The sequence below is a fragment of the Rhinoraja longicauda genome, chromosome 28, assembly GCF_053455715.1.
Source record: "Rhinoraja longicauda isolate Sanriku21f chromosome 28, sRhiLon1.1, whole genome shotgun sequence".
NCBI lineage: Eukaryota > Metazoa > Chordata > Chondrichthyes > Rajiformes > Arhynchobatidae > Rhinoraja > Rhinoraja longicauda.
Genome location: NC_135980.1, coordinates 30,321,633 through 30,335,585, shown reverse-complemented (window position 1 = coordinate 30,335,585; position 13,953 = coordinate 30,321,633). Strand labels below are relative to the sequence as shown.

The 13,953-nt window shown below is 51.5% G+C and overlaps 1 protein-coding gene across 1 annotated transcript in view; it reads left to right on the top strand.

The window, feature by feature from the left end:
- The window catches only part of LOC144607220 (colorectal mutant cancer protein-like), a 28,697-nt gene extending 17,162 nt beyond the window's left edge, over nucleotides 1-11,535 (top strand). Inside the window, exons 12-14 of the mRNA XM_078423900.1 lie at nucleotides 2,769-2,830; nucleotides 6,701-6,823; nucleotides 11,341-11,535. Of these exons, the coding sequence (XP_078280026.1) occupies nucleotides 2,769-2,830; nucleotides 6,701-6,823; nucleotides 11,341-11,515 (360 nt within the window). The 3' untranslated portion in view covers nucleotides 11,516-11,535. The remainder of the gene's footprint in view (nucleotides 1-2,768; nucleotides 2,831-6,700; nucleotides 6,824-11,340) is intronic.
- The last annotated feature ends 2,418 nt before the right edge of the window (nucleotides 11,536-13,953 follow it).

Here is a 13,953-nt window from a genome sequence, read left to right as displayed (position 1 = left end):
GTCCAATAGTCCAATAGTCCAATAGTCCAATAGTCCAATGGTCCAATGGTCTAATGGTCCAATGGTCCAATAGTCCAATGGTCCAATAGTCCAATGGTCCAATGGTCTAATGGTCCAATGGTCCAATAGTCCAATAGTCCAATAGTCCAATAGTCCAATGGTCCAATGGTCCATTAGTCTAATGGTCCAATGGTCCAATGGTCCAATAGTCCAATGGTCCAATAGTCCAATGGTCCAATAGTCCAATGGTCCAATGGTCTAATGGTCCAATGGTCCAATAGTCCAATAGTCCAATAGTCCAATGGTCCACTAGTCCAATGGTCCAATGGTCCAATAGTCCAATAGTCCAATGGTCCAATGGTCTACTAGTCCAATGGTCCAATGGTCCAATAGTCCAATAGTCCAATAGTCCAATGGTCCAATGGTCTACTAGTCCAATGGTCCAATAGTCCAATAGTCCAATGGTCCAATGGTCCACTAGTCCAATGGTCCAATAGTCCAATGGTCCAATGGTCCAATGGTCCACTAGTCCAATGGTCCAATGGTCCAATAGTCCAATGGTCCAATGGTCCAATGGACCAATGGTCCAATAGTCCAATGGTCCAATAGTCCAATGGTCCAATGATTCAATGGTTTCTTTACCAGATACAGTGAAATACATATTTTGCACACAGATCAGTAAGACTATCACTGTACCTAAGCACTGTCCCCCGGTCAGTACAGAATGTACAGAACAGCCCCCTGAGTCCGTGTGCAAGAGGTGGCATATTGGTGCCATTGTCCAGTCCCAGCTACAGTCGGCCACAAAGACCGTGCATCCGTCGCCTCCGTTCCGGACGTCCCGTGAACCGCCGTCCCTCTCCTCACCCACCCGACCCCTCCATCCCACCCGGCCCCACCGGCCCACCCGGCCCCTCCATCCCACCCGGCCCCACCGGCCCACCCGGCCCCTCCATCCCACCCGGCCCCACCGGCCCACCTGGCCCCTCCATCCCACCCGGCCCCACCGGCCCACCCGGCCCCTCCATCCCACCCGGCCCCACCGGCCCGCCCGGCCCCTCCATCCCACCCGGCCCCACCGGCCCACCCGGCCCCACCGGCCCACCCGGCCCCTCCATCCCACCCATCCCATACGGCCCACCCGGCCCCTCCATCCCACCTATCCCATACGGCCCACCCGACCCCTCCATCCCACCCGGCCCCTCCGGCCCACCCGGCCCCTCCGGCCCACCCGACCCCTCCGGCCCACCCGACCCCTCCGGCCCACCCGACCCCTCCAACCAACCCATCCCATACGGCCCACCCGACCCCTCCATCCCACCCGTCCCCTCCGGCCCACCCGACCCCTCCGGCCCACCCGACCCCTCCGGCCCACCCGACCCCTCTGGCCCACCCGACCCCTCCATCCCACCCGACCCCTCCGGCCCACCCGACCCCTCCAACCAACCCATCCCCTCCTGCCCACCCGACCCCTCCTGCCCACCCGACCCCTCCATCCCACCCGACCCCTCCATCCCACCCGGCCCCACCGGCCCACCCGACCCCTCCAACCAACCCGTCCCCTCAGGCCCACCTGGCCCACCCGGCCCACCCGGCCCACCCGGCCCACCCGGCCCACCCGGCCCACCCGGCCCACCCGGCCCCTCCATCCCACCCGGCCCCTCCATCCCACCCGGCCCCTCCATCCCACCCGGCCCCTCCATCCCACCCGGCCCCTCCATCCCACCCGGCCCCTCCATCCCACCCGGCCCCTCCATCCCACCCGGCCCCTCCATCCCACCCGGCCCCTCCATCCCACCCGGCCCCTCCATCCCACCCATCCCATACGGCCCACCCGACCCCTCCATCCCACCCGACCCCTCCATCCCACCCGACCCCTCCATCCCACCCGTCCCCTCCGGCCCACCCGACCTCTCCATCCCACCCGTCCGCTCCGGCCCACCCAGCCCCTCCGGCCCACCCGGACCCTCCGGCCCTCGTCCCCCGGTGGAGGGTGGCACCTCCCGCAGCCGACCTCGTGGGCGCGGAAGGTAAGACCCTCCGTTCTTCTTACCGGGGTCTTAGTCCCGTCTGAAGAAAGGTCTTGACCCAAAACGTCGCCCATTCCTTCTCTCCAGAGATGCTGCCTGTCATAGAAACATAGGAAAATAGGTGCAGGAGGAGGCCATTTGGCCCTTCAAGCCAGCACCACCATTCAATATGATCACCGCTGATCATCCACAATCAGTATCCCATTCCTGCTTTCTCCCCATATCCCTTGATTCCTTTAGCCCTTAGACCTAAATCTAACTTTCTCTTGAAAACATCCAGTGAATTGGCCTCCACTGCCTTCTGTGGCAGAGAATTCCACAGATTCACAACTCTGGGTGAAGAATTCTTTCTTTATCTCAGTCCTAAATGGCCTACCCCTTATTCTTACACTGTGACCCCTGGTTCTGGACTCCCCCAACATCGGGAACATTTGTCCTGCATCTAGCCTGTCCAATCCCTTAAGAATTTTATATGTGTTTCTATCAAATCCCCTCTCATCCTTCTAAATTCCAGTGAATACAAGCCCGGTCGACCCATTCTTTCATCGTATGTCAGTCCCGCCATCCCGGGAATTAAACTGAGTTTCTCAAGCTTTTTGTGTCTGTCTTCGGGAGAGTCTTGAGTATGTCTGCCCCCCTTTGAGTCCCGCAAAACCGAGCGCGGATGATTAAAAAAATGACAATTGAATTCTTTGTCAATCCCGTTGAAGACTGATTAGAACACTGCTCTGATTTCAGGAAACCGAAACAGCGACATACGATGAACAGCTGGCGACAGAATTCTCAATGATCTCTGCCCGGTAAGCACACACTCAATAGACAATAGACAATAGACAATAGGTGCAGGAGTAGGCCATTCAGCCCTTCGAGCCAGCACCGCCATTCAATGCGATCATGGCTGATCACTATCAATCAGTACCCCGTTCCTGCCTTCTCCCCATACCCCCTCACTCCGCTATCCTTAAGAGCTCTATCCAGCTCTCTCTTGAAAGCATCCAACGAACTGGCCTCCACTGCCTTCTGAGGCAGAGAATTCCACACCTTCACCACCCTCTGACTGAAAAAGTTCTTCCTCATCTCCGTTCTAAATGGCCTACCCCTTATTCTCAAACTGTGGCCCCTTGTTCTGGACTCCCCCAACATTGGGAACATGTTATCTGCCTCTAATGTGTCCAATCCCCTAATTATCTTATATGTTTCAATAAGATCCCCCCTCATCCTTCTAAATTCCAGTGTATACAAGCCCAATCGCTCCAGCCTTTCAACATACGACAGTCCCGCCATTCCGGGAATTAATCTAGTGAACCTACGCTGCACGCCCTCCATAGCAAGAATATCCTTCCTCAAATTTGGAGACCAAAACTGCACACAGTACTCCAGGTGCGGTCTCACCAGGGCCCGGTACAACTGTAGAAGGACCTCTTTGCTCCTATACTCAACTCCTCTTGTTACGAAGGCCAACATTCCATTGGCTTTCTTCACTGCCTGCTGAACCTGCATGCTTCCTTTCATTGACTGATGCACTAGGACACCCAGATCTCGTTGAACTCCCCCTCCTCCTAACTTGACACCATTCAGATAATAATCTGCCTTTCTATTCTTACTTCCAAAGTGAATAACCTCACACTTATCTACATTAAACTGCATCTGCCATGTATCCGCCCACTCACACAACCTGTCCAGGTCACCCTGCAGCCTTATTGCATCTTCCTCACAATTCACACTACCCCCCAACTTAGTATCATCTGCAAATTTGCTAATGGTACTTTTAATCCCTTCGTCTAAGTCATTAATGTATATCGTAAATAGCTGGGGTCCCAGCACCGAACCTTGCGGTACCCCACTGGTCACTGCCTGCCATTCCGAAAGGGACCCATTTATCCCCACTCTTTGCTTTCTGTCTGTTAACCAATTTTCTATCCATGTCAGTACCCTACCCCCAATACCATGTGCCCTAATTTTGCCCACTAATCTCCTATGTGGGACCTTGTCGAAGGCTTTCTGAAAGTCGAGGTACACCACATCCACTGACTCTCCCTTGTCAATTTTCCTAGTTACATCCTCAAAAAATTCCAGTAGATTTGTCAAGCATGATTTCCCCTTCGTAAATCCATGCTGACTCGGAACGATCCCGTTACTGCTATCCAAATGCTCAGCAATTTCGTCTTTTATAATTGACTCCAGCATTTTCCCCACCACTGATGTCAGACTAACTGGTCTATAATTACCCGTTTTCTCTCTCCCTCCTTTCTTAAAAAGTGGGATAACATTTGCTATTCTCCAATCCACAGGAACTGATCCTGAATCTATAGAACATTGAAAAATGATCTCCAATGCTTCCACTATTTCTAGAGCCACCTCCTTAAGTACTCTGGGATGCAGACCATCAGGCCCTGGGGATTTATCAGCCTTCAGTCCCATCAGTCTACCCAAAACCATTTCCTGCCTAATGTGGATTTCCTTCAGTTCCTCCATCACCCTAGGTTCTCCAGCCCCTAGAACATTTGGGAGATTGTGTGTATCTTCCTCAGTGAAGACAGATCCAAAGTAACGGTTTAACTCGTCTGCCATTTCTTTGTTCCCCATAATAAATTCCCCTGCTTCTGTCTTCAAGGGACCCACATTTGCCTTGACTATTTTTTTCCTCTTCACGTACCTAAAAAAACTTTTGCTATCCTCCTTTATATTATTGGCTAGTTTACCCTCGTACCTCATCTTTTCTCCTCGTATTGCCTTTTTAGTTAACTTTTGTTGCTCTTTTGTTGCTCTTTAAAAGAGTCCCAATCCTCTGTCTTCCCACTCTTCTTTGCTATGTTATACTTCCTCTCCTTAATTTTTATGCTCCACACAATCTAACCGGACACGTGTACCGAGGTACAGTGAAAAGCTTCTGTTCCCTGCTAACCAGTCAGCGCAAAGACAATACCTGATCACAATCGAGCCATTTACAGTGCACAGGTACATGGTAAGGGCGTAACGTTTAGTGCAAGGTAAAGCCAGCAAAGTCCGATCAAGGATAGTCCGAGGGTCTCCAATGAGGTAGATGGGAGGTCAGGACCGCTCTCTAGTTGGTGAGAGGACGGTTCAGTTGCCTGATAACAGCCGGGAAGAAACTGCCCCTGAATCTGGAGGTGTGCGTTTTCACACTTCTGTACCTCTTGCCCGATGGGAGAGGGGAGAAGAGGGAGTGACCGGGGATGAGACTGGTCCTTGATTATGTTGCTGGCCTTGCCGAGGCAGCGTGAGGTGTAGATGGAGTCAATGGAAGGGAGGTTGGTTTGTGTGTGATGGTCTGGGCTGTGTCTTAATAGACGCCAGGGTTGTGGTCTGGGTCAGTTTGTAGGTTAATTGGCTTAGAAAAATTGTAAATTGTCCCTAGTGTGTAGGATGGTGTTAATGTGCGGGGATTGCTGGTCGGCGCAGACTTGGTGGGCCGAAGGGCCTATTTGCGTGCTGTTTCTCAAAACTGAACTAAAACCAGCAAGAGTGTAGGAAGGAACTGAGGATTTAAACCGAAGATAGACACAAAATGCTGGAGTAACTCAGCGGGTCAGGCAGCATCTCAGGAGAGAAGGAATGGGTGACATTTCGGGTCGAGACCCTTCTTCAGACTCAGAGATGCTTCCCAAGCCATAGAGTGATACAGCGTGGAAACAGGCCCTTCGGCCCAACTTGAAAATGCTGACCACATGCCCCATCTACACTAGTCCATCCTACCCTCCCCGCCGTCTGACAGTCTCCTACACAGCGATTGGTGTCTGGCGTGTCCGATCTCCAAACATGTCCAGAAGCATTTCAGGGCACACGGTTCAGCTCAGTTTCAGTTTATTGTCACGTGTACCGAGGTACAGTGAAAAGCTTTTGTTGCGTGCTAACCAGCCAGCAGATAGACAATACATGATTATATAACTGAGCCATTTGCAGTGTACAGATACATGATGAGGGAATTACGTTTGGTGCAAGGTAAAGCCAGCAAAGTCTGGTCAAAGATAGTCCGAGGGTCACCAAAGAAGTAGATGGTAGTTCAGCACTGCTCTCTGGTTGTGGTAGGACGGTTCAGTTGCCTGATAACAGCTGGGAAGAAACTGTCCCTGAATCTGGAGCTGTGCGATATCGGTATATTCGTTCATTACCTGAAAATGTTTCAGGTTTACTAACTCGAATATACTGTAAGCACCTCAGTAAAGGCATTTAGTGTCCACAAATGGTACTGAAATTCTAGAGTCGCCAACTGTCCCGTATTAGCTGGGACATCCCGTATTTTGGGCTAAATTAGTTTGTCCCGTACGGGACTGCCCTTGTCCCGTATTAGTAGGGTTGCCAACTTCCTCGCTCCCAAATACGGGACAAAGGGTGACGTCACCGCCCCGCGCCCCACGCAACCTCACCCAGCCAGCGGCCACGTGCTCCCGCTCCGCCAATGGCGGCCGCCCGGGCCGGGAGCACGTGGCTGCTGGCTGGGTGAGGTCACGTGGGGCGCGGGGCGGTGACGTCACCCTTTGTCCTGTATTTGGGAGCGAGGAAGTTGGCGCACGATGGAAGACACACCCAGTGACTGCACCCTAACCTGCAAACGTGTAGGCCATCGATTCGCTAACAGCAGCCGTGGTTTAGCGTGAACTGTTGCTACAGGTGACAGGGAACATCTGATCTTCCTTGTGTCTACACAGAGAGAAGCACCTGAGAGACCAGGTGGAGGAGTTGGCTGCAACACTGGGGAGGCAAATAGAAAATAACACCAAGCAGAAGGAGCAGTCTGAAGAGCTGGCCACGGAGCTGAAGAAAACACACAGGTATCGGGGAACAATAGCTGAGGTTCGGGGTGCGGTGGGGGGGGGGGGGGGGAGGGGGAGTGTGAGGGGAGGACGTTTTTCTTTAATGGGCTACAAGGAACAGGAGCCAGATTTGCGCAAACAGCCACTCCTTCTGCCATTCGGCCCACTGAGTCAGTTCAGTTCAGTTTAGTTGTCACGTGTACCGAGGTACAGTGAAAATAGACAATAGACAATAGACAATAGACACAGTACTCCAGGTGCGGTCTCACCAGGGCCCGGTACAACTGTAGAAGGACCTCTTTGCTCCTATACTCAACTCCTCTTGTTATGAAGGCCAACATTCCATTGGCTTTCTTCACTGCCTGCTGTACCTGCATGCTTCCTTTCATTGACTGATGCACTAGGACACCCAGATCTCGTTGAACTCCCCCTCCTCCTAACTTGACACCATTCAGATAATAATCTGCCTTTCTATTCTTACTTCCAAAGTGAATAACCTCACACTTATCTACATTAAACTGCATCTGCCATGTATCCGCCCACTCACACAACCTGTCCAAGTCACCCTGCAGCCTTATTGCATCTTCCTCACAATTCACACTACCCCCCAGCTTAGTATCATCTGCAAATTTGCTAATGGTACTTTTAATCCCTTCGTCTAAGTCATTAATGTATATCGTAAATAGCTGGGGTCCCAGCACCGAACCTTGCGGTACCCCACTGGTCACTGCCTGCCATTCCGAAAGGGACCCATTTATCCCCACTCTTTGCTTTCTGTCTGTCAACCAATTTTCTATCCATGTCAGTACCCTACCCCCAATACCATGTGCCCTAATTTTGCCCACTAATCTCCTATGTGGGACCTTGTCGAAGGCTTTCTGAAAGTCGAGGTACACCACATCCACCGACTCTCCCTTGTCAATTTTCCTAGTTACATCCTCAAAAAATTCCAGTAGATTTGTCAAGCATGATTTCCCCTTCGTAAATCCATGCTGACTGGGAATGAGCTTTTGTTGCGTGCTAACCAGTCATCGGAAAGACAACACGTGATTACAATCCAGCCGTCCACAGTGTACAGATACATGATAAAGGGAATAATGTGAGTAATGTTTAGTGCAAGGTATAGCCAGGAAAGTCCGATCAAAGACAGTCCGATGGTGTCCAATGATGTGGGATAGAAGTTCAGGACAGCTCTCCATTTGTTGGTAGACAAACTAAACTAAAAGATGGTAGTCATGTGTAGGACAGACAGTCCATGCGGCCCACCTGCACATTAGTCCCATCAGTCCATGCGGCCCACCTGCACATTAGTCCCATCAGTCCATGCGGCCCACCTGCACATTAGTCCCATCAGTGCATGCGGCCCACCTGCACATTAGTCCCATCCTACACAACAGGGCCAATTTACAGAAGCCAATTAACCTACAAACCTGCACGTCTTTGGAGTGTGGGAGGAAACCGAAGCACCCGAAGAAAACCCACGCAGGGAGAACGTGCAAACTCCGTACAGACAGCACCCGTGGTCAGGATCACACCCGGGTCTCTGGTGCTGTGAGGCAGCAACTCTACCGCTGCGCCACCTTGCCGGCCTCAGCATCTTGCAGCAACTACCATGAAACGTCTGCTGAGAATCTCATGTTTTTAACATGATCATGCCCCACTCTTGCAAACTCCAACAAGCAAAGGGCCAACCAACGCACCCACCCAATGCACCCACCCCAAACAATGCACCCACCCCAGTCAATGCACCCACCCCAGTCAATGCACCCACCCCAACCAATGCACCCACCCCAGTCAATGCACCCACCCCAGCCAATGCACCCACCCCAAACAATGCACCCACCCCAGCCAATGCACCCACCCCAAACAATGCACCCACCCCAGTCAATGCACCCACCCCAACCAATGCACCCACCCCAAACAATGCACCCACCCCAAACAATGCACCCACCCCAGTCAATGCACCCACCCCACCCAATGCACCCACCCCAAACAATGCACCCACCCCAGCCAATGCACCCACCCCAAACAATGCACCCACCCCAGCCAATGCACCCACCCCAAACAATGCACCCACCCCAAACAATGCACCCACCCCAGTCAAAGCACCCACCCCAGTCAATGCACCCACCCCAGTCAAAGCACCCACCCCAGTCAAAGCACCCACCCGTCAATGCACCCACCCCAAACAATGCACCCACCCCAGTCAATGCACCCACCCCAGTCAAAGCACCAACCCCACCAATGCACCCACCCCAGTCAAAGCACCCACCCCAGTCAATGCACCCACCCCAGTTAAATGCACCCACCCCAGTCAATGCTCCAACCCCAGCCATTGCACCCACCCCAACTAATGCACCCACCGTCACGGCAGCCGGGGATAGTGACCATCAAGTCCAGTGGAAGAGCCATCCTCTCGTCCCATTAGTGTGACTGCTACCTTTCTGTCCATAAATGACAGCTTGTATACACTGGAATTTAGAAGGATGAGGCGGGATCTTATTGAAACATATAAGATAATTAGGGGATTGGACACATTAGAGGCAGGAAACATGTTCCCAATGTTGGGGGAGTCCAGAACAAGGGGCCACAGTTTAAGAATAAGGGGTAGGCCATTTAGAACGGAGATGAGGAAGAACTTTTTCAGTCAGAGAGTGGTGAAGGTGTGGAATTCTCTGCCTCAACGGCCAGTTCGTTGGATGCTTTCAAGAGAGAGCTGGATAGAGCTCTTAAGGATAGCAGAGTGAGGGGGTATGGGGAGAAGGCAGGAACGGGGTACTGATTGAGAGTGATCAGCCATGATCGCATTGAATGGCGGTGCTGGCTCGAAGGGCTGAATGGCCTACTCCTGCACCTATTGTCTATTGTCTATTGTCTATTTACAGGAGCAGAATTAGGCCATTCGGTCCATCAAGTCAATCATGGCTGATCTATCTCTCCCTCCTAACCCCATTCTCCTGCCTTCTCCCCATAACCCCTGACACCAGCACTAATCAACAATCTATCTATCTCAGACTCGGCCTCCATACCTGCCTGCAGCAGAATTCCAGAGATTCACCACCCTCTGACTAAAGACTGTTGTGATAGCTTTCCCCTGACTCTCAGTCTGAGGAAGGGACTCGACCCGAAACGTCACCCATTCCTTCTCTCCAGAGATGCTGCCTGTCCCGCTGAGTTACTCCAGCTGTTTGTGCCCATCTTTAGTTTAAACCAGCATCTGCAGTTCCTTCCTGCACCACATCTCCAAATGTTCACTGAATCTCCACCCTCTATTGATTATATACTCACAGAGGTTCTTACTGTCTGTTTTTTAATTGTCGCCAATTTAATATTGCCAATCTATTTCCCTATATTTTTATTCAATTTTTGTTTGTTTAGAAACTGAACATGAATTATGGAAGAGGGCACATTTGACTAGATTGATTAATTACCTTCTATTTACACCTCCCCACACATATTGCAAGACCTGCACACACCATCATTGTCATGACATGGCGGTAGAGTTGCTGCCTCATTGTGCCAGAGACCCAGGTTCAATCCTGATTACGGGTGAAACATAGAAAATAGGTGCAGGAGGCCATTCGGCCCTTTTGAACCAGCACCGCCATTCAATATGATCATGGCTGATCATCCAAAATCAGAACCCGTTCCTGCCTTCTCCCCATATCCCTTGATTCCGTTAATCCTAAGAGCTCTATCTAACTCTCTCTTGAAAACATCTAGTGAATTGCCCCCCACTGCCTTCTGTGCCAGAGAATTCCACAGATTCACAACTCTCTGGGTGAGAATGTTTTTCTCAGCTCAGTCCAAAATGGCCGACCCCTTATTTTTAAACTGTACTTTAATTTAGTTTAGGGATATTCTGTCTGTGTGGAGTTTGAACCCAGGGCCACACGGTGGCGCAGCGGTAGAGTTGCTGCCTCACAGCATCAGGGACCTGGGTTCAATCCCGACTACGGGTGCTGTCTGTACGGAGTTTGTACGTTCTCCCGGTGACCACGTAGGTTTTCTCCGGGTGATCCGGTTTGCTCCCACATCCCAAAGACGTGCGGGTTTGTGGGTTAGTTGGCTTCTATAAATTGTAAATTATCCCTAGTTTGTACGATTAAAATTTTTTTTTTATTAAGAGATACAGATTTAGAGATACAGCGCGGAAACAGGCCATTCGGCCCAACGGGTCCGTGCCGCCCAGCGATCCCCGCACATTAACACTATCCTACACACACTAGGGACAATTAAAAAAAAAACATTTTACCCAGTCAATTGGAGTGTGGGAGGAAACCAAAGATCTCGGAGAAAACCCACGCAGGTCACGGGGAGAACGTACAAACTCCGTACAGACGGCGCCCGTAGTCGGGATCGAACCTGGGTCTCAGGCACTGCATTCGCTTTAAGGCAGCAACTCTACCGCTGCGCCACCGTGCCGCCGATAGAACTAGTGTTTGGGGTGATTGCTGTTCGGCGCAGACCCGGTGGGCTCGCAGGTTCCGATATTAACCAACGTTCTGGTCGAAACTCGTTCTTTCCTTGTGCAGCAATCTGTCCGCCGCCTTCAGAAGCACCAACAGGAAATACGAGAGCCAGCTGGGGAGACTGGAGAGGCAGGTGGAGGCCATGTCCGAGCGCCAGGCTGCCCAGCTTCACCTGCTCCAGCACAGACTGCTGAGGCTTCAGGAGAAGGTGGACCGCACCAATGGCACGCCACTGTAGCAGAGATCTGAAGATAGGGTTGCCAACTTCCTCACTCCCAAACACGGGACAAGGTGACGTCACAGCCCCGCGCCCCACGTGACCTCACCCAGCCAGCGGCCACGTACTCCCGCTGGCTGGGTGAGGTCACGTGGGGCTCGGGGCGGTGACGTCACCCTTGGTCCCTTATTTAGGACTGAGGAAGTTGGCAACCCTACTAATACGGGACAAGGGCGGTCCCGTACGGGACAAACTAATTTAGCCCAAATTACGGGATGTCCCGGCTAATACGGGACAGTTGGCGACCCTATCTGAAGACCACACCTGGACCACATGGACACCCCCTGACCTCGCGCACCAAAAGAAAGTTTGACTATCTCAGCAAAACATGGCCAACTCTGGGTTCTTATGGGAGAGTGACTCCCAGGGTCGAGGGAGGAGGGTCAATGAGAGGGTTGAGTTAGACAATAGACAATAGGTGCCGGAGTAGGCCATTCGGCCCTTCGAGCCAGCACCGCCATTCAATGTGATCATGGCTGATCATTCTCAATCAGTACCCCGTTCCTGCCTTCTCCCCATACCCTCTGACTCCGCTATCCTTAAGAGCTCTATCTAGCTCACTCTTGAATGCATTCAGAGAATTGGCCTCCACCGCCTTCTGAGGCAGAGAATTCCACAGAGTTTGTGAGAGAACGCCAGTGGGAGAGACCACGGAAAGGTGGAGTCCACGAGACGGAATTGTCTGGCACAGATGGCAGTGGAGGCCAATTCACTGGATGTTTTCAAGAAAGAGTTAGATTTAGCTCTTAGGGGGCTAACGGAATCAAGGGATATGGGGAAATAGCAGGAACGGGGTACTGATTGTAGATGATCAGCCATGCTCATATTAATAGACAATGGACAATAGGTGCAGGAGTAGGCCATTCGGCCCTTCGAGCCAGCACTGCCATTCAATGTGATCATGGCTGATCATTCACAATCAGTACCCCGTTCCTGCCCTCTCCCCATATCCCCTGACTCCGCTTTCATTAATAGACAATAGGACAATATTGAATGACGGTGCTGGCTGAAGTAGGTGCAATTCCGTCACCTATTTTCTACGTTTCTGTGATAAGGGAGAGTGCTACTGGTCTTCGGGAAATGGTCTGAGATTCGAGGGTTGGGTCAAGCATATCTCTCTCTGTCTGTGGAGATGTTTCAATAGTTTAGGGGCGTCTATGTTCAGGAAGGGAGTTCATGGGCCACGGACTGTTTATGAAGTAGTGAAAGCAACGTCAAATGGAGATTTAATAAATAGCAAATAGAAAAAGGTGTGTGGTGTGCTTGCCTTCATTGCTCGGGGCATTGAGTGTCAGAGTTAGCAAGTCAGGGGCGGGCACGGTGGCGCAGCGGTGGAGTTGCTGCCTCACAGCGAATGCAGCGCCGGAGACCCGGGTTCCATCCCGACTATAACAAAGGGAGGGACTTCTCGGCTGTCTGTGTCGATCATGCTCTACAGGGTAAATACTTCCTGGGATCTATGATGCTTCCCACAGCTGAAGAATCGCAAGACAAGGCTCAGGCCAATTGGGAATTCAATGAAAGTTTATTTTTCCATTCAGAGGGAAGAAAATGTTTGAAATTTCTACCGTAAGTCGCTGATAATGTTCAAAACCAATTTATAGCTTTTTGGTTATTAGAGAAATCAAGAAATCTAGGGGTTAGACAATAGACAATATGTGCAGGAGGACGTCATTCTGCCCTTCGAGCCAGCACCACCGTTCAATGTGATCATGGCTGATCATTCTCAATCAGTACCCCGTTCCTGCCTTCTCCCCATATCCCCTGACTCCGCTATCCTTAAGAGCTCTATCTAGCTCTCCCTTGAATGCAACAGAGAATTGGCCTCCACTGCCTTCTGAGGCAGAGAATTCCACAGATTCACAACTCTCTGACTGAAAAAGTTTTTCCTCATCTCAGTTCTAAATGGCCTGCCCCTTATTCTTAAACTGTGGCCCCTTGTTGGGCAGGAATATAGTGTTTTTAGACTTTAGAGACGCAGCGTGAAAACAGGCCCATCGGCCCACTGAGTCCACACCGCCCAGCGATCACCTCGTACACTAACACTGCCCTACACATAAGGGACCATTTACAATTTACAGAAGCCAATTAACCTACAAATCTGCACGTCTTTGGAGTGTTGGAGGAAACCCACGTGGTTACTGGCAGAACGTACAAACACTGTGCAGACAGCACTCATAGTTAGGATCGAACCTGGGTCTCCGGCGCTGTGAGGCAGCAACTCTACTGCTGTGCCTCCAACCCGCCCTACCGAGTTGAGGTAGAACATCAGTCATGATCTTGTTGAATGACTGACTCCAATTCCTAGTTCTCGCGTTCTCAAACCTTCATCCTGTGTTGACCAACATTCTTGTCATGCGTTTCCATTACTCTATTGATATCCGCTGAAAAACGGACTT